The 20,100-nt window shown below is 41.4% G+C and overlaps 2 protein-coding genes across 2 annotated transcripts in view; both read right to left on the bottom strand.

Annotated features, from left to right (window-relative positions):
- Window positions 1–10,374: 10,374 nt before the first annotated feature.
- Window positions 10,375–12,466, bottom strand: bola1 (bolA family member 1). The gene is made up of 2 exons (XM_056379676.1): window positions 12,386–12,466; window positions 10,375–11,477 (listed from the first exon to the last, which is right to left on the bottom strand). Exon 2 carries the CDS (start codon window positions 11,451–11,453, stop codon window positions 11,001–11,003), a length of 453 nt encoding a protein of 150 aa, XP_056235651.1. The 5' UTR covers window positions 11,454–11,477; window positions 12,386–12,466; the 3' UTR covers window positions 10,375–11,000.
- A 431-nt stretch (window positions 12,467–12,897) lies between these two features.
- Window positions 12,898–20,100, bottom strand: part of sv2a (synaptic vesicle glycoprotein 2A) — a 45,543-nt gene continuing 38,340 nt past the window's right edge. Inside the window, exons 11-13 of the mRNA XM_056381368.1 lie at window positions 18,656–18,862; window positions 17,646–17,805; window positions 12,898–16,953 (exon numbers count right to left, since the gene is read on the bottom strand). Coding sequence (XP_056237343.1) covers window positions 16,770–16,953; window positions 17,646–17,805; window positions 18,656–18,862 — 551 coding nt within the window. The 3' untranslated portion in view covers window positions 12,898–16,769. The remainder of the gene's footprint in view (window positions 16,954–17,645; window positions 17,806–18,655; window positions 18,863–20,100) is intronic.

The following is a 20,100-nucleotide window of genomic DNA, read 5'->3' as shown; positions in this document are numbered from 1 at the left end:
GTGTAAAACCATTATTAAGGACAGCTTATTGCAAAGTACTGAGGGAAGCAGGTGTACATGCTAACGTAAGTTGGTTGTTGAAAGATAAAACACACATTGTGCATGCACTCATTCTCTCATGCACACAGTGGAAACTGTATACTTGAATGGACATGAATGCTCATACACTGGCAGATCCAAGCACACACACACACACACACACACACACACAAATGTATATAAAGCTGAATTCTTGCCTTTATCCTGAGAGCACTTAACAGCACTGCCTACCTGGAGCATCTGTGCTCCATTAGATGTACCTGCTGCACATGAATGCATCTCCGTCTCAACATGTGGTCAGACTGATAGTTTTCTCCTCACAAACGTCTGATGTCTTGCGTCTGAAACCACCTGCCGACAAGATATACTGACACACGCAGCACTTTAAACTGCGAGCGCTCAGAAGGCCTCGGCTTGGACATTTGGAAGTTTTCCTCAGGGTGTGAGTGAGCCGCTGAACCGTCCTCAATTGTATTTGACAAATTTGTCACTTAGCTTGAGGTTTGGCTGTTTATCAAGGCTGGGGTGAGCAAGTCCAGACAACTAGATACAACTTCTGAATAATGCAACACAGTCTCTCTTACTGTGTTAAAGCATGGAAAGACACACAACAAATCTACTGTAGATAAATGTTACATCAGGTACCAATTAACTGTGTTTCATTGTACAGCACAGGTGTGTGTTCAATCCACAGGTATCAGCTTTCTAGCACTTACTAGGTCTTTGAGGTACTGTTACTTGTTGGTCATTGAGTTTAATACAGTGTACATGACTGCCACATATTGTACCCACATCTTTACTCCAATCCAGTACAACTGCACACACACACACACACAAACACACAAACACACACGCCTCACTGCTTGTCCAGAGTTCCTCCCTGGGGGGTCACAGTGGCAAGGAGGGAGGGATTTCACGCTTGACCTTCCCCTCACAGCTTTGTGAGCCCCTTCACTCCCGCCTTGATTCTCTTGACCTACTTGGTCATCCTGGAGCAAGCCACTTATAATACCTACATCTAACCGAGCAGCACGCTCTCTCTCCCCCTCTCTCTCTCTCATACACGCACATACACATCTGTCTCCCACATCTGTCTGCTGGTTTCTCCCTCTGCAGGGCTCTTTGGTGGTGGCCTCTGACTGTGACTGATGCAAAAGTTTAGAGATAAAGGTTTAATCCCTTTGTGCCAAATATTGTTTTTGAATTCTGGGAAATGCGTTGCCCTGGCTCTCCAATCCTTTTGTTTGTGTTTTATTCCAAATCTCTTGGGATCTCTGATGTGCAGAGAGCTACAACATTCACATCAACTTATATGTGAGTTATGTATGAGAAGAGTTCCTCTTAGAGCACATGCAGTCCCAGCAAACAGTCACACAGATGCACATTGTTTCTTAAAATTTCTTCAGCTGCATTTCTCCCCTCAGACACATTAGGACTGTCTGTCTGTGGTGGTGACTCAAGGGATGTCATGATTATCAACCAGTAATTTGTTGTTTTAGAAAATTTACAGTAGATGAGCGCAGTGTCACAGTGTGCTTTGCCAGCCCCTGATGATATGCTGTTAAGCCTCCACTGATCACAGTGCAGGCTCTCTTTGTGCCAAGCTCTGGGGATTCCCCTCCTCTTCCTCATCCTTTCTCACCCTCCCTCACCCTCTCCACACCCCCAGAGGAGGTGGCTGGAGCGTCGGCCGCACTCAGTGGAATCCCCCCCCCACGAGCACCACTTAAGGCCTCCTGTCTCACACTGCAGCCCCGCCGGTAGTTGGGAACCATTTTCTACTCAGATGAGCGCAAACAAAGACATGCATGTGCGGGAGCGAGGGAAGAGGTAGGCAGTAGGGAGGAGGAGGAGGAGGAGGCCGTTGGTGTGTTTGGTAAACAGCGAGAAAGCTGAAGGGAGCGGCCACTCAGGAGGAGAGGAAGAGGGGAAGGGGAAGTGGGGGCGAGGGAACGTGAGAAGGGGACAAAAGGGGATCGTACACTGAGGTATGACTGAGTCGGAAGCCGGTAAAGAGTCGAGTAAAGGAAATTGCAGGGGCTTCCATGTCACAATCCGCAGATGGGATGATCACAAAGGAAGGGGACGGTACACCTGGCACTGAACAAACACGCATGTATACACAGATACACAGCTGGAAGTGTACATACTGCTCTTTGTGGCATGCATGCATCCTTCTGCACAAACAATGCAAACCATCACATGTCAGAAAGTGCAGTCAGATGTAAACGGCTCATTCATTCACACACTCAGCATTCATACAGGCATGGCGCTCCTGCCACTACAGACACACTCCAGAGAACGTGTGGCCATTCCCTAACAACAATCCTGCAAGGGCTTCAGTGTTACCGTGAGCCTTGCCCTGTTTGTGGGTACGAGGGTCAAACCCAAAGATGACAAAGTCCTCATATCAAAGCCCACACACTCCCAGTTGACCCAGCGCTTCTCCCTGACCCCGTTGTTTTATTTGAGCCCTAATAACTCTCCTAATTAAAGCCCCTTCCCATTATTTTTTCCCCTCCTCTCCCCTGTAAAAGGCCTGGGTTTCAAAGTGCTAATAAAATAAACTGGAAGGGGCCCGTTTCTTTATTTGTATGTGTGAGAAGAGTGTGTGGGAGAAGAGAGGCAGGGAAAGGAGGGGGAGTTGGAAGGACAGAGGTTTTAGGTTCAGAGGGGGGTAAAAGAAACAGAGGTCAGTGGAAACAAAGAAGAGTGAGACCCTGGGGTCAAGCTGCCTGGTGTCCACAGTCACCGGGCTGGCGTTGTTGCAGGGCGAATGGTCCCGCTTGTATAATCGCCGGGGTATGTTTTGTCCACGAGTGTAGGATAGAATATATCACCGCGCTGCTGACAGATGAACAATAGATCACGTTTTGTGGAAGTCCAAGCGGAGCCTTCACAGATCCTTTGAATTGGATGGTACATCTGGAAGAGCCAAGATTAACCCTGCGTTTACTGGCCTGGCGTATGGCTGACCCCTTTGACCCGAACTGCAGTCTGAACAATATCGCTTATGGGTTAATATTGGACTCAAAGACGCCCTATAGAGGGGGCATCAGTGAATCATCTTCTTAGTGGCAAATGGGATAAAATCAGTACAATAGTGTTGCGTGTTGTTGGGAGATTAGCTACCAACAGCTGGCTATTTTCTGTGGAATGGAAAGTGAAACAAGACGCACAAGAGTCTACAGTCACACTAGTGGTTCTGTTCAGACTGGTCCTATAAGCTCCCAGAATGCTTCTTCAAAACTACCTGTGGCTTCAGAAACCCCTCCTCCCTCCCATACTTTTCCTGCGTCAGATTAGAGAGGTCTGTTTCCGACTGAATTCAATCACAACCACTTCTTGCTGTGATTGGCTGGTTGTGCGGCTGTTTCTATCACTTTTCATGTGAGCAACTGAGCGCAACACTATGAATGTCTTCCAGCGGAGAGAGTCTGAAAATGTGCAAAACGTAAGACTAAGCGGGTATAATGTTTCCCGTAGTTAACCGCTTTAGCCCGCAGCATATTTGGCTAACATTTGGTAATTAGCACTAACCACAGTTGAGTAATCTCTAAGTACAGCTGAGGCTCATTATCATTATCATTATTACAGCTCATCCTATGGGGGCATGAATGTCTGTACCACTTTTCAAGGCAAACCATCCGTCCAATAGTTGAGAAGACATTTCACTCGCAATCACAAAAATTAACCTTCCCGTTGTGCTAGAGGAAAAGTCAAAGGATCAACAAAGTCATTATGATTCAACCTCAGGGAACCAAGAAATATCTGTAGAAGATTTCTTGTGCAATCCTTTCATGTCTGTACCAAATTTTGTGCCAGTCCATTAAGCAGACCATGAGTTATTTCACTGGATAAGTGAAAGCTTTGACCTGCTGCTGGCATTAGAAAAAAGTCAAAGGATTAATAAAGTCATTAAGATTGAACCTATGGGGACCATGAGTGTCTGTATAAAATGTCATGGTAATCCATCCAATAGCTGTTCAGATATTTTGGTCTGGACCAAAGTGGTGGAACGACAGACCAACCTACAGACACTGCCATCTGTAGCGCCACACAGTTGCTAAAACCTGAGAAATAACATCTAAACGAACATTTATGTGTGTCATCTAATACTAGGATACAGCAGGTGCAAAGTGACCACATGAGAAACCCTGCTGCTAATCAAATTTTTTTTTTATGATATTTGAGGCTCAGTCATAAACGTGCTCAATCTCTGTTAACTCTCCTTTTGGTTTTATGATGATAAACATGCCGGAGTGGGGGTTTATGAGTCTTTGTGCAGTGACTATAAAAGCAGCTATGTGAATATCATATGCTCCGTGGCTCTGCTGCATGTTCCTATATGCTGGCTGTCATTCAAATCCCACAAAATAATCTAAACACCGGTGTTTGAATAACTTACAACCCCTTCACTAAAAACATCAGCACTGAGTAATACCCAAGGGAAGAAGCAATAACATAATATGGTGATATGATAATAGCTTCAGCTGTGCATGAGATATAAACGTGATCATATAGGGTATTGAGTACTCCAGGGGGTTAAGTGAATGTAATCCTCCAGACACAGTGCTAAAGAAGGAGGGAAAAGAGAGGTAGAGAAAGTCATGTGTCAGGGTTCAGCTGTGAGTAACGTGGAGCCCAGGAGAGGCTGAGGGAAGATTTTGGGGAACAGGAAGCACATTCGCCTCAGCCACACAGAAGAGGGGCTCTTTAAAATGTTAAATGAAAGTGTGTAAAGTGAAGTCAAAAGGAGTTTATAAGGACAAAGCCACGTAAGGCAAAGGGTAACAAGCCAAAGTGTACAAACCGGGGTCATAGCTTGCACAGAAAATGATGTGATTGACAGCAAGTGGAGATGGAGGGGGTGCTACAGGAATGAGGCACAGGTTCAAAGCTAGTGTGCAGGAGTGGGAAGATCACAGAGGCTGAGCAAAAAAAGTTGAGAGGGAGTTGAGAGAGGGTAAAGAGGGAGCCCAGGGAGAAGGCCTTGAAAGAGTCTTATCTGTGACCCATCTGTCTTGACATGCACACTCCTCTGGTTAGTGCCCTGGAGGGGAGGGAAGGGGAGCTGCATGCGTGTCAGTAACTGAGTGTGCAGGGCTTAGGGCTAAGGCCCTGGCCTGTGCACTCTGGCCCGCAAACCAGCCTAACCAGCCCCATGCCTTAACACCCCCAGGAAAAACTCCCATGACTTACTGCTGTGATCATGTGATTGACTGAGCTGCGGCAGGGGAACAAAAACACACATTAACAAAAAAGGCTGACACACGTCAGTGACGATAAAGACGTTACTTTCTTTGACAATTCACTTTTCATCTTTGCTGTCAGCTGATTTGTCACAAACAGCCCTGTCAGTGGCGTCTCATTTCTTTTTGGTCATTTTGGGATCACCAGATCAGCAGAGGGGCTGTGTGATGACCACATGTGTACTCGGGGAATTTTTGAGTTGTAAATGGTGAAAAACATTGAGATTGATGTTTGAGATGTCAGATGTCATGTTCCCAGAGTAATTTTGTTGTTGAGCTATAAACAAACAATAACTTTTATTTTTAGTTTCTAGTTTTACTTCATTAACGGGACTTCACAGGTAAAATAAGGAATCACAACCAGCCACCTAGTTGCTAGGATGTTATGGAGACACGTATACCTCTCGAAAGTCATTTTCAGATCACTTATTTCAGCATTTGTCAGAAATCATACACCACAGGACTTCAAGTTAATCATTTTCCAGTCTCCTGAAAGTAAAGGTACATCTGGACCTTTTAGTTAAAATTATTACTTTACTAGATAATATCGTATTTCTCCCCAGTGGACTCTAATTAATACCGTCACTGTTAACCTTTTGCCATAGTCATTATGGTATATTTAGTCAAACTATTTAGTGAAAATAAATCCATACCATACCATAAAAATAATCTGAATTTTGACTTTGGTCATGATGGAAAAGACACTTTTAATATATCAACAATCTTAAACAAGGGGCACAGTTCTACCTGTGCTCTACTCCCTCTTCCTTTCTGACTACAAGTCTACAGTAACTACAAGAGTCAGCCTATTATTCTGCAACAAAAAGTTATAAAAAAAATAATTTAACAGCATTTCTAAGAAAAACACTTGTGTTGTGATTAGGAATCAGTTTGTGAGGTCCTCCCCAGCTCCCATCCTTACTGTCCAAAGCAAATATCTATCAGTCCAAGTTGTTTTGCATCAAAATCCAACCTCCTAAGATGTTTGACTTTACTTGCATGTACAGCACACCTGGGAGATTTACCATAATGAATACCTGATGTGGTGAAGCAGTTAATTCCGCCTATAAAATAACTCCCTTCCTCCTTCCTGTGGGCCCCGGCTGTTGTTTATCAAACGAGGTAACGTCCTGTCATGTGACCCCTCCTCCCTCCCAGCAACCCACCTGTGTGGACTTTTCTCTTAATCCCCCTCTAGCCCCCTTTTTTTGCTCTGTGCTTTGAATACTTAGACTACTGAGTGTAACTAATTCTCCCACACAAGGATATTGTATTCTGCCTATCTCTGCTTTTGTCCTTCCCTTTCATGCCGGCTATTCACTGATTTCATTAGTTGGCGGTGTGGTGAGAGAGAGCTGGCGAAGGGGGGGTTTCCAATTAAAAGGCCTTAATAGCCTATTACCATCACCTTAAGTTCAACTCTGTTTTTTTTTACAACATGAAACCAGCGAAAGATTAATCACCAGACCAGCATGAGAGCTTTTAAAAGCTATTCTGTGATTATTAAACTGTAATTAGGACTGATGATTTTGAGCTGCCTTCCATAATGGTTTTGCTATTATAGTGTGAAACTTGTAGAACTATTCCAATTAACAGCAAAGATTACAAGGACAAAACTGTGCTACTTTGACAGCTTTCTTAAAGACACACCATTTCTATTGTGCAATGACATCAGGCTGAGCATTAAAGACAATTAATGTAATGGTTGATGTTCCTGGTGGGGGTTTACATTAAATGTGTTTAACAGGCTGCTCTTCCTACACACACATGCTGCACAGATCCTGCAGCTGACCGGGGGGTAGAAGACGAAGCCAGTCCCCTGGGATGACACAACCACCCGTTCTCGGACACCCATTTGACGTCCCCCAACCCCCTCTCCTCCCTCCCGACGGATGACCCTGCAACCAGCAGGGGTCAGCTGCGCAGAAGGAGCCTCCCGCACCCCAGCCCTCAGTCCGGAGCCGCAGCGTAAATCAGGGGCTGTTCATCGCGGGAACCCTGCCCTGCCCGGGGTCCCAGCCCAGCCTGGCACCATCTGTCCCCGGACTGTGACGCAGAAGCAGCACTGCCAAGGTGGGTTCCCACTGACCTGCTGTACCCTCCAGGTCACGTGGGCCAGACCTGGGGCCGGAGACAGATCCATCACCACTGGAGTCTGGACATGATAGAGGGGCATGGTGTATTGACGATACAATAGTTCAGCTCTGTATGTGTGTGAAAATGAGCTGGTAGTGGACAAATGAGGAGGATTTTTTTCCAACCATTACATCCATACGACAAGACCAATAGCATTAGAGTTGAATAATTGCTTGGAAAAACTAACCTTAGTTTAATAATATATAAAATACTTGTATTAACATATGTTTATGTATAAATTATAATTTGGCTTTTTATTTGGATAGCTTTAATCAAAAATACATACAAACACGACCACTCTGCTACTAAAACTACCCCTTTCCAATGCACTGACACACCTGTGCAGTAAAATGGACTCTGAGCAATTACAAAGGCAGGAAAAGTAGATCAAGTATTTCAAGAACACAAACAGAAGCTACTCCAGAAGAAGTAGAAAAGCACTGTGAAAGTGGGATCCTGATTGTAACCGTCTCATTATGTCCAACCAACCAAACCAGTGACCATCTTTTGTTTTAAGTTTTCTCAGGATTGTCCTGCGAGGTGCAGAACAACCTTAAGTGGAGTCTTGGTCTGATTAGGTTTTAATTGCACAGCTGTAGGCTACTCTCAAATTCCTGCTTTTCTTGCTTAAAGTAGTTGAGCAAACTGCTTCTTTGTAACAGCGACATCTATTAAACTAAAAGCTAAATTACTGACCTTAGAATATGTAGTACGTGAAAAGGAAAAACTGCACAAAAGGAAACTCAAAAGCACTTGTGTTTTTACCTCTGGTTAGAATCAGTTACAATCTCTTACGGTGACTTGACCCACCCTGTTATTTTGCTGTATAACTGTCACAGACTAAATAGGGGATGAACTACTCACACATGTAAAACAGCCCAAGCTTTTAAGTGCCAGACAAGTCCCTGCACTCCACCTCATCACTGTTGACGACTTGACATCTTTTCCCTCTCCATCATAACGGCACCTGGAATTGTGACACGTAAATCTTATCGGCAGAGACAGTCTGCGGCTCCCCGGGCAAGGCAGCCCGGCTTATTGCTCCCACCCCCCCACAGCCACAACCTTGCTTCTTGCCCCCTTAGGCCTGGCTCTAATGGGTGAGCAGGGGTCATAAAGTGGTTGTGTTACTGTTTTCCTTTTTCCAAACCAGTGACACCAGTTGTTCACCCTCCTCACCACAGCCTTTTGTGAGGCCTGACAGGCTGTCAATTCCAGGCGGAGGATAATTGTAGAAGACGACAAGCATTACCTTGAGGTGGACCACATTCCACCGAAGGGCTGTCTTTATGAGCTAACAATAACTTTGAATAGCTTTGCAGCAAAGCATTAAAAGTTTGCTTTGGCTCCGTGAGTATGTTTGGTGTTGTCTCATTCTTGTGTAGCATCAAATCTAAATAAATATCTTTCTGGAGCAAATGAATATTGCAGATGAATGATAATTAGGGGAAAGACTTGCTGGTAAAGACCCCGAATGACTATTCTTCCCCTTTACGTATATCTGTTGTCTTATCTCTCTCACACGCTTGAGGAGTGATCTTTGGCCGTCATCAGGGTTGAGGGAAGGACAAGAAGACCTTCACAGTGACACATACAACCCCAAGACAAAAATAGACGCCCACCCACATATATATACACACACACACACACACACACACACACACACACACACACACAGTAGAGTGCGTCATTCTGAGAGCAAATGCAAACTACCGAACATTTTGTACTTTTGTCCTCTGGTTTGCTCAACCAATCACTGCAGAGCTGAGACAAGGAGCATGTAAAAATATAACCGAGCTATTATTTACTTAACCACTTAACCATACTTTGACCAGAGACTGATTTTCTGTTTGTCTAGAGTAATTATTTTGTGTCACAAAATTTGGTATTGGATTAATAATTAGATTTTTAAAGTTATGAAAATATATTGTTTGGTCCAGTTTCTAACAAATTAGTCCTCTGTTAATTATCAGTAGTTTGTGTTTGACGGCATGTTCAATTGAAGATTGAAAACTGTCTGACGGACTTTATTAAGGGGAATAATGAAGACATCTTGTATTCATCAGCCCACTCACCCAGTTCAATTTGTCATTTAGTTTGTGCACATACTGCCCTCATGTGTTGTTTAGTGGTATTGACATCCTCTTGAAGCACAGGCATCTCATGAGGGCATTAGTCCCTGTCCAACAACACAGAAATACATTTTAACAAAACTCTAAAAACCAGCTAAATCTGAGTTCCATTCCTTTAATAATACTGTTGTCTGAGATGGTTGCAATGTAAATAAGCGTAACTGAAAATTTAAACTCTTCTACACTAGCATAATGAAGGAAAGTGATTATTTGGGCCTTACAGAAGGATGTTATTTAAATTACAACTGGGTCACAAGCCTGTAGAAGGCAGACTAGGCTTACAGACTTGGTAAGGGTTTACTTCAAGACACCAAGAAGGGAATGTAACACAGGCCTCATTTATAATTTTCAATAAGTAAATGCATTGAAAGCACAAAATTAGAACTTTTTGCAACTATAGCACCCTTTGTTTGTGATTCATTTGCTTTGAGCATAACATGCTGTACATCCGGAGAATGCCTGTTATAGTGAATCTTGTAAAAAAGGTATTGAAAGGACGGCTTCACATTTTTTGCCCAAAGAGATGTTGGTCACTGCAAATGTTCCTCCTGTCCATGACAAATGATTTCAGCTCTCAATGACTAGTTCAATGTACATATGGGGATGTGAATATAGCACTTAGTAAATGAAGGCAAGGTCCTGATTCTTAGGACTTGATCTTCAAAGTAATGACACTGCCTCGTTTCAGTCAAATACAATTCACATATTCATACCGGGCCATCATTTATAGTTATGTTAAAGAACACTATAATTGAATTCAAGTGTTACCCCTTCCCACTTCCAATGCATGTGTAAAGACTTCAATAAATATCCTGCCTGCTTAAATAACTTTATTTAAATTTTCGATCTTGAATTGCAGAAATGTATTTACATTTTTTTTTAAGTATTCTGTTTACTTTCATTCACTTGTAGAAATGAGGAAACATGACCTTCCACTACTGACTATTGGCCTGTGATACTAGAACACATAAAGAGGTTTGTACTGATACACACACCAACCTACAAAGAGCTGACTGGCTCACAAAAAAAACAAAAGAAAAAACAATGTTGTTTAGGCAAAATCCCTGCGAGTACTTTTAGCATTTTACTCCATAAGTCTGATATCATTGAGAGTATTGTTATGGAAATATTGTCCTGTGGAATTTAAGTGTTTGTTGTTCTTTGTACTGAATTTGTTCAACAGCCATGTGACACTAGTTGATACAGCAAAATTTACATGTTCAATACAATTGCAAACTTAATGTTTACAATGATGGTTTTATTATGACTGACAAAACAGAATCCTAACTGCCATTAAATCCAGGATGTGTGAATAAAATCAAAAAGGAAAGAAGAAAAAGAAGAAAAGGGAGAGGAAGAAATATGAATCTTTATATCTCTGTTACAGCATTCACCTGTATTCCTCATATTGCAGTCCAGCACTGATTCATAGTCCAGCACTTCATTCTCGTCCAGCCTTCAGTTTCTCCTCCATTGTGTGATCTCCCCTCGATCCTCCCATGCATGGTGGACTCTTAGCCAAGGTGGGGTTACTCCCCCACTGTTCAGGTGTTTTTGCCTGTATAGCAAGTGCATGAACACAGCCACTCAACTCCTCCTTCAAAGCTTCATTAACCAGACGGTGGCGCTGTATCAGTGGCAGACCTTTGAATTGGGCGCTAACAACCAGGACACGGAAGTGGGATTCGGAACCAGGGGGCACGGCATGCATGTGACTTTCATTGTGTACCTCTAAGTGGTCTGGCTTGAGCGTGTTGGTGAGTTTGGTTCTAATAGCCCTCTCAACAGGCCGGCTTGGGTCTGGGTCCATTTGTGGTCTGAAGTGAGCCAGAAGCCGGCTTAAGGCAGGAGTGATAGAGATAGGCCGAACACAGCGGAGGACACTGGGCAGCATCTAGAGGTTGTGGCTGGAGACCACCTAACAGAGCAAGATGGGTATAAATACAGATGACAACTTATTTAATGACAGGACAGACATTCATGTTCTAGCAGGTATCTTAGTTTAATAACAGGCTTTGGGGTGTATAATCAACACACCATCCAAGAACAATATTGGAGGGACTTAGCTCTTATGCAACAGTAGCCATGTACAACTGGTTGTATTTATAATGTTTACGTATGTTCAGATGAGATAAGACGCGGTTATACTACAACGCATTCAGAAAGTATTCATACCCCGTCACTCTTTTTCACATTTAGTCATGTTGCAGCCTCATGCTAAAATCCTTAAAATTAATTTCCCCCCTCAACAATCTACACTCAACACACCATGATGACAAAGGGAAAATAGAATTTGTAGAAGAATATCACGTCGACATAAGTATTCAGACCGTTTGCTATGACAGGTTACAAAAATGTATGACCTGCCATACGCAAAACCAACTAACCCAGTAAATTAGCACCGGGTTAGCGCGGAAGCTAAACTTAAAGCATGGAAATAAACAATGTCTCCACGTTTTTTCCACCCAAATGAATAATAGCTGAAATCGGCTCTCAAGTCACTATTACAGTTGGTTGCACATAAGTTGGTGACACTACTTCTAAATACGGCAAGGCCTTTAAAGAGCCAGCCTTGCTGAAAGTTAGGTGAACATTCAAGCTAAAGTACAGCCAGTGAAATTCAATGTTGATTTGCTAGCATTAGCGGTTAGCTTTCATTGTAAACATCACCCACTACGTAAGCAACCTGAGACAGTGTAAAAGTCTTTACAACGAACAGCTCCAATACAAATAACATATCTGCCCGTGCTTAACAGTTTAGTTGAATTAAACGGAAAGTTAAGAAGCAGACGTTAGCTAAAGTAAAGACTGATTTTAGCTGCTCACCTTGCAAGTGAAGTCAGTTGAGCCTCTGGAACAGTGACGTAACACGCACCGGAAGCACAAACACTGGGGTTTGTAGTTTTCCAGCAGCGCTTCTAGAAGATTTAGTCTTTTAATCATTTCTAGTAAGGTGATTTCAGGTACAGTATTATTGTCTTTAACATGCCTATGATGTTACGTTTCTTGCTATTTCCTGTAGGCAAATAAATAGGTTATAAAATATACAAAAAAGTCCTAAAAAAAATGGTTCAGACAAAAAATTAAAAATAAAAGTCAGGATGATGTAGCTTACTGTCAGAATTTCGACATAAAGGCATTGAAAATAAAAGCCAAATTGAAGACTGCTATGTTGCAGCCATTCTCAGCTGTTCTGCTCCAGTGATTTTCCATAATAAATATAAAAATAGTGTGTGTCTTACACAAAAGTTAAAAGTTTAAATGAATTGCTCAATTTAGACAAAAATAGCTTATATTAAACCAATATTTACAGACATAAAGAAATTACAAAGATTGACTTATATTTTTTTCCACTTGTTTATTCGTCATGGTTCTTTGTTATCCATTGTGATTCCAAAGGGTCAGTTGCACCACCTAGTGCAAACCCAATCAAAAATCAACAATGCGAAAATATAAGAAAAAATCTCACACACCTTTAAACAGAACTGATGTTGTCACATTTAGGCTACCTATGATTCATAACTGGTATTTAACATTAAGGTATTTACTTATATTTCATTCTCATTTACAAAATGCACAAAATCAAAGACAACATACATCATTGTTCATTTACACTTCTTTTTTATAACTTTTTTTTATATTTATGGTTCCACAGACAGTTTCTATACTTACAAACAATCAACTACAGTTTCTACAGCACAGTACAATGACCAAGGTGATAATTTTTTTGTTACATTTATTTAATGGCGATGAAATCTTATTGACAAAAGCCTCAAGACCTAGGGTTGTTTTAGAGAGTACACACGAATGTTAGCTGTTTAGTCCTGTGTCATTACTAAGCCAACATTCAGCATTTTAGTGGACGAGGCCAGCGTATAGTAATGCCCTCCAATTCCCAATAGCTTCAAAGGAGAGAATTAGAGACAATTACCCAAACACTTATTGCTTTGTTAACTTTTTGCACTCACAACTGCCGGTTGCTCAGGCAACAAGTTAATTATACAAAAAAAACCCTGTAACATAAGCTAAGATATGTATCTACCAGAGACAATCTTGACTTGGACGGAGCCTGAATTGAGTCACTGAGACAGGTTAGCATTTTAACAGCATTCCATGTTGAACAAATACAACAGTTTTCTTGACATCGTTGTTCTTATTTCCATGGGTGATACAGGACAACATACAGAGAATAGAACTGCTGATGCTTAGCTTTTATATTTGTACAGTTAATGTGCATTTATATACTATCAGTGTGCTTTTACGAGGGAATCTGGGCAAATTTTGCTTTCTGACTTGCTGGCAAGTTCGGCTTCTGAAGCCATTATTTCTCGCAGTTTTAAAACAAGAGCACCTGGACTCCTAAAGACAAGTTCTCAGATGAGTTGTGAAAATAAAATCTTAATTACCACATACAGCAATAAGTCCAGTTCTTCTTGTTTAACATGACCAATGGCTGAAAACCTACAAAGACAGACTGCAATATAATATATTTCCAGGGGTCAGAAGGTTTGAAGAGCTATCTTATTAGTTACATTATGTTATTTTTATTTACATATATTCATATCTATAACAGAGAATTGATGGTGTAATGTGTAAACTCAGGCCATACAAAATATTTGGCAATAATTAATGAGAGGTGGTACCCATGGCACACTCATAGATAATGGGTCAGATGTCAAATTTGAAATTAGATTAGTGTGAGATAGTTTGAGAGGTGAAATGTAAGGGGCAAGTCATCAAAGCTCGAAGCACCTATGTTCACAACTGCACTCATGTTCACAATATTGTCATTTGGTAGGTTTTGGTCTTTGTGCGCTTGCTAAACACTCCCCTGGTTTTTCATTAAATTTCTAGCAAGGCTGCATCAGGACGTGCCTTGAAGAACTCAAGGCATTCACAATTGTGCATGTACGACAGTGTACACTTAGTGCAATGGGTTGTCTATTTTTTCAACTGTCTTGAGTCTACGTATGGCTGCTATCCTACAAAATGGCAGTTTGGACAAAAACTTTTTTTTTTTATTAATCTGACATGTCAATGATTGTTTGTTCTTTTCTTTTCTTTTGCCATGCAATTGTGAACATATCACTCTTACTTTTCTAGATCAGGGGAATGTGGCAATAATTCTCACCAACACTCTGTGCTGTTACCTGTGTGGGATATATGACAATCAGCCCTTGGCAGTGAGTTCTCTAAGGTGAATCTCATGTTGTATCTAGCTACGTTTGTATAATGAAGCACAAGTAAACACGAGGTCCCAGTGCACTCCAAATTCATACCCCTCATTAGCAGAATAATCCTTCTCAACTCCGATTAATCCTCACTGTTCAACGTGTTCTGTGCCCAAATGAGGAAAACATAAAATAGAGCAAACTCTGCTGTGTTTACTGTGGGTGCAGAATTTCTTTCACACTTTCTTGATCCAAGAGCAAAAACAGGTTGAGCATGTTCAGTATGATATCCCACCATGTTCAGTTATCTATATAAGACAACTACCCCACATCCATTAACCAATAAGATAGAGTTTGCCAAATGTGAAATGGTAATAAACACAAATAAATAAATAAAATAAAATAAAATAAAATCTCAATATTGCAGAGGTTCAATATTGCACTAAGAAGCACACTCACATTAATATAAACATTCAGTTCATACAAGGAATTAGATTATAGTTTATCTGTCATCTCTTACACACTTAACACACTTTGCGCCTGCAACAAAACCATCAAAACTAAAAGTGTAGCCTTTCAGTGTAACTTTTCTTTTTTTTATGCTTTTGATTGCTTTCACATGTAATAGTATGGTTTAAGTGAATAAAAGGAATATTTTCATTTAAGTTGTGCAGTGTGCTCTAAGGAGAGTGGGGTAAGACTCCTCACTGTTAGCAACAGCAGCATAAAAGCACTGTCTTTTATCGGTCAGAAAGATCTAAATATTATGGCAAGGTAGGCCCGACCAATCAATGAGCAGATGTAACATGTCCAAAAATGCTGTTTAGGCTACATGTTGTATACTCTCAATTTTCATAAAGTTACATACATACTTTGTGACATGCATAACACCCTCCAAAACATATCTTATAAGAGACCGGCACACTGTAAGTCTGGGAGGAGAGGTACTAAAAAGGCATTTCTTACAAAGGGATATACAGTATGATTGAAAAATGAACATTGAGAGTGAGATTCTGAACATTTTCATCAAGGCAAGAAAATGTTCGGGACATTCACATTGGCTAATGGTTGTGCTTCAAATGTAAATTTCAACGAATTAGCTTCGTCTTTGTGATGAAATGGCAATCATGACAGTGAATTATCTTTGAATGATGACCCGTGACATGTTCGGAGGTGATCAAAAAACTATGTCTTAAAGGGAAAAAACTTGATTTATCTCCTTATCGCAGTCTAACAACAACAAAAGCAAACCTGGAATGTTCTATAATCTATAAAATGGCAGTCTGTACACTAACACTAGACCTTTGGGAGATAAAGAATGAGGACAGGTCATTGTTAAAGAGAAAGCCAAGAGAGGTTGTGTCTTGGTTTTACCCCGCAAAGTCAAAAATGCTTCAAATCAAGGCATAAAATGTCAAATTCTTGATTCTACGTCCAACAATGGCAACGTATTTAAGACTTGAAAGGTGAGTTGAATTTGCTCAGAAGAATGGAGGTGACTACAGAGAACTCTGCGACAATGGCTAGTGGTCATTTCTATGAGTCTATTTGCATGGCTCATTATCAAGAGCCCCCATGACCTGACCTCCGACCCCAGGTGCATGTACTTGTATTGGGTGGGGGCAAATCTAAATGTACTGTTGTATTCCAGGGATATAAAATGACACGCTCCTACTGAATAACTTAACATTATGTTTTCCTCATGTTATCATTGGCACCAGTTCTGAGCAATCATGAATAATTTGTCTCAATCAGCTCAAAGCTTATTCAGGCATTATAATGTTTTGTCACAGCTCCACTTATGTATGTGTATATATATATATATATATATATATATATATATATAGCATGGAGGGGTACCTATCAAATAATCACCAATCTCAAGTATTTACAGCTCAGTACATCTGTGTCGCTTGTGTTATGTGCACAAACTTTACTTGGGGGGAGGGGTTAGAGAGTAGGATCTGGAGGGCTCTTGAGCTGTTCGTTCACAGTGTGGTGAAAACTCTTCTGCCCCCCGGAAAGTTGTTGGCGCCACACTATTGCAGCACCTGGCCCCGCGTCTCTGGTAGTTTGAGGGCCAGAAAACTCCCCGCCGCCAGTGCCCCCGAGGCAAAGAGTATGGGCACAGCCTTGGTTATACCAACGAACGAGGTGAAGATGCTTATGCCCAACACAGCCGCTAGTTTACAGAGGGCGTTGAGGAAGCCAAACGCTGTGGTTCTGGGGGAAAAAAGAGGAGACGGACAAGAAGGAAAGAGTCAGTTCCTTATTTATCATTTGATCACATTTAAAGGAGGAATAAAAACAACCAGTCATTTTCAAGTAGAAAATCAGTGGAGTAATACACCAGCAGAAGATTCATCTTTCCCAAGTACAGCCATGTTCTTCCTGATAATAACTGTTTAGGTGAATCTCAGAACTATGTATTTACACATTATTGATTGTAGAGGCTGTAGGAAATGTATGTGACCACAAGATGGAGCCACATATCCTAAAATCAAAACTCTCAAAAGCTGTTCTACTGAAATCAGAGCGGCAACACTAAAGATGCATGATCCCATTTCGGTGAGATTTTTGAATTATGTTCAACATAGAAACAGCCATGTTTTATGTCATATGGGGCTGATTTTCAATCAGTAAATCAAATTAGGATTTACATACTCTGCTATTTAAAGTGGGACAAAAAGAAGTAGCAGCACATCCTGCTAAAGCCATTGGGTGGCAACAAGATGGCTAAATGCTTTAAATCACAAGCCCCACCAATGATTGCATCCCACAATGTCATCCATCCCTGTAAGCCAACCAATCATTGTGGGGGCAACTCTTATGACATCATTTAACATGTCATTCAGCACCGGTGACCGTGTCTTCATGGTGTCAAGGAGATTTCAGGGCAGGCCTAAATTGCTTACCTCTTGTCAGAGGGGTAGAGCTCGACAGTCAGCACATCCAGGGCGTTCCAGGAGGCGATGCTGATTCCCCCGAACAGGCAGAGCAGAGCAATCATGGCTGACTCGCTGTTGCCAAAGGACAGGAAGAAACAGCTGATGCAAGATATCACACTGGAACCCGCTGTAGAAAAAGAGGGGAAAAAAGAAAGGTGTTGGAAAAGAGTGATGTATGAAGACAGGAAGGAGATCCTGCATTATTCAACTGACAATTACTTAGCATTAGCCTTAGACTTAGCATTTTTTTACATTTGTACACATGGTACACGCTAGAAAGAGCAATAAACATGGTCCCATTGGTGCTCAATCCAAATCATTTAGCTATTGTGCATAAACACTGAATATTTCTGTTTCCTAAAACAAGAATAATTGACCCTCTCAGTTTCAAAGCTCTAAGAATACATGGGCATCTGGATTGATGACAAAGAGTCCATATTAAAGTATTCATTGATAAACTAAGAATGAAGTTGAAGCTATTTAACAGTATAATAGGCTTGTTTCCAAAGATCCTGCAAACTAAAGTTTGAAGAAGACATTTTTGTTTTTAGATTATGGTGACGTGTTTTATGCTTAAATCGGTCTTCACTCTCAACTCTCTAGACATTATTTACCATTAGCTTTTTATGTGGGCTGGCCTTGCCTCTGTGTAAGAAGCAAGCATCATTGGATTTTCTGTTATTTATGTAGTACTCCTCAGGTGTCACCAGGAGATCTGGAACTTGTCAAACTTGTTCTGCAGATCGGCTACGATATCTACTGGCAACAACTGAGCAGCTCCACAGCAGCAAATAGGAATTGTGTCTTGAGCATCAAACCAATGGTGGGCAAAGTAGAGGAGTGTGTTTCTCATCTTTTATCTTTTAACACCCTGTTTTCCTGGCTTGTCTTTAAGAAACTGAATTGTCAAGATGCCGATGTACTAACTTAGCTTTCATTCCTCTTCCATTTCAACACACATGATGCCGAGTGATTACCTAGCATCCTCAACCGTCCGATCTTGTCCATGAGCAGCGCGGAGACAATGTTGCCCGGCAACACAGCCAAGGTGCCCAGGAAACTGACAAAGTAGACCATGTAGGCATTGTTGTCATCACTGACGTCACTTAGCAGGCAGCCCTCTTTGTTGTTCATGAAAGTGCTGTTGATGAGCCTGCAGTTAACCAACCTATACTTGAAGAGATCTGGAGAGAAACAAGGGGGAGGGAGGGGGTGCAGAGGAGGAGAGGGATTGGAGGGGTTGGTTAATAACTCAGTCAACTAGTGGTAACAAAAAACTCTTACCCCACAGTCCTGTAACATTATAGTAACTAGCTTTTGTAACTCATCTGTGTCCATTTTTTCTTAACACCATGCAACATGTAGAAAAGCAATGTTTGGATTTTTCTCGAGAATCGCTCATCCAAAAAACTTTCCATTTGCTGAGCGGTTGTCAAGAAAATCAAAATACAGACATACAAGTGCAACTTCTCATTTCAACAAATAGCAGTCCAGTACAACACCATCACAAAGAACAGCCTCAAAAAGTACTGAGTGAAAACACTGTACCATATCCTTCTGCTGTAGCCTGCATGTTCTACACGTGCTAGTGAATCCAGCTCGCTGCCTTTTAGTTTGTTACTCAGACATTTTTTAGTACTTAACTTTGCCCAAAGCTGTTTTCTACTACTACTACTACTACTAACTGTATGTATACTTACTACATGTGCTAGCTATCCTATTCCTCTTTTATTGCTTTCCCTGAGATTTATTCTATTTGTTCCCTGTAAAGGAGTTTATGTGTGTTTTGTCCTTATCTGAATCAAGTGTCTAAAGACAGAGGGTGTTCTATGTTGTACACACTGTAAAGCCCTCTTAAACATAGAAGTAAAGATGTTATTATATGTTGCTTCCTGTTAGGTATTTTATTATTTTCAAATCTTTTCGAAGCTCAGTATAATTTGCCAAGTCACTCTGTTTCAGTAAAGGTGAATATGAATTCTTGACATCTTGCAGTAACAATACTACGATGCACTGACTATCATGATGTCATACCTGCACAGCCCAACTGCATTCGCCATGTGATTTATTCCCATCAAGCCGCATAATAAGATACACTATGGCAACTATCACTCAGCTATAACTTCTGAACAGGGAGCCCAAGGAGAGATTGAGACTTAATAAGCAAACAAGTTTGTAATTCTCATTCTAATGAGGAGCTTCTGGTCGGCACTGATAGCAGCTGCGAGTGATTGCTCGACGTGTGTGAAGACTGCAAACAACCGACAAAGCAACAGGTAGGTCCGGCTGATACATCTTTTGTGTTTGCGTGCGTGTGCACAGCTGCAGACTCTATAGAGGCCAGTGTCCACATACACACTTCTCATCAGATTTCTGCATGTGACCCGTTTTGTGCCATTTTAGTGGAGAAAAATCTATTGAC

The sequence above is a fragment of the Seriola aureovittata genome, chromosome 7 (genome assembly GCF_021018895.1).
Source record: "Seriola aureovittata isolate HTS-2021-v1 ecotype China chromosome 7, ASM2101889v1, whole genome shotgun sequence".
NCBI lineage: Eukaryota > Metazoa > Chordata > Actinopteri > Carangiformes > Carangidae > Seriola > Seriola aureovittata.
Note: the sequence above shows the minus strand (reverse complement) of the source record. Positions and strands in the feature narration are given on the sequence as shown.

Excerpts from the sequence above, each read along its gene's own strand:
- bola1 (XM_056379676.1), bottom strand. The coding sequence starts at position 11,453 with ATGCTGCCCAGTGTCCTCCGCTGTGTTCGGCCTATCTCTATCACTCCT.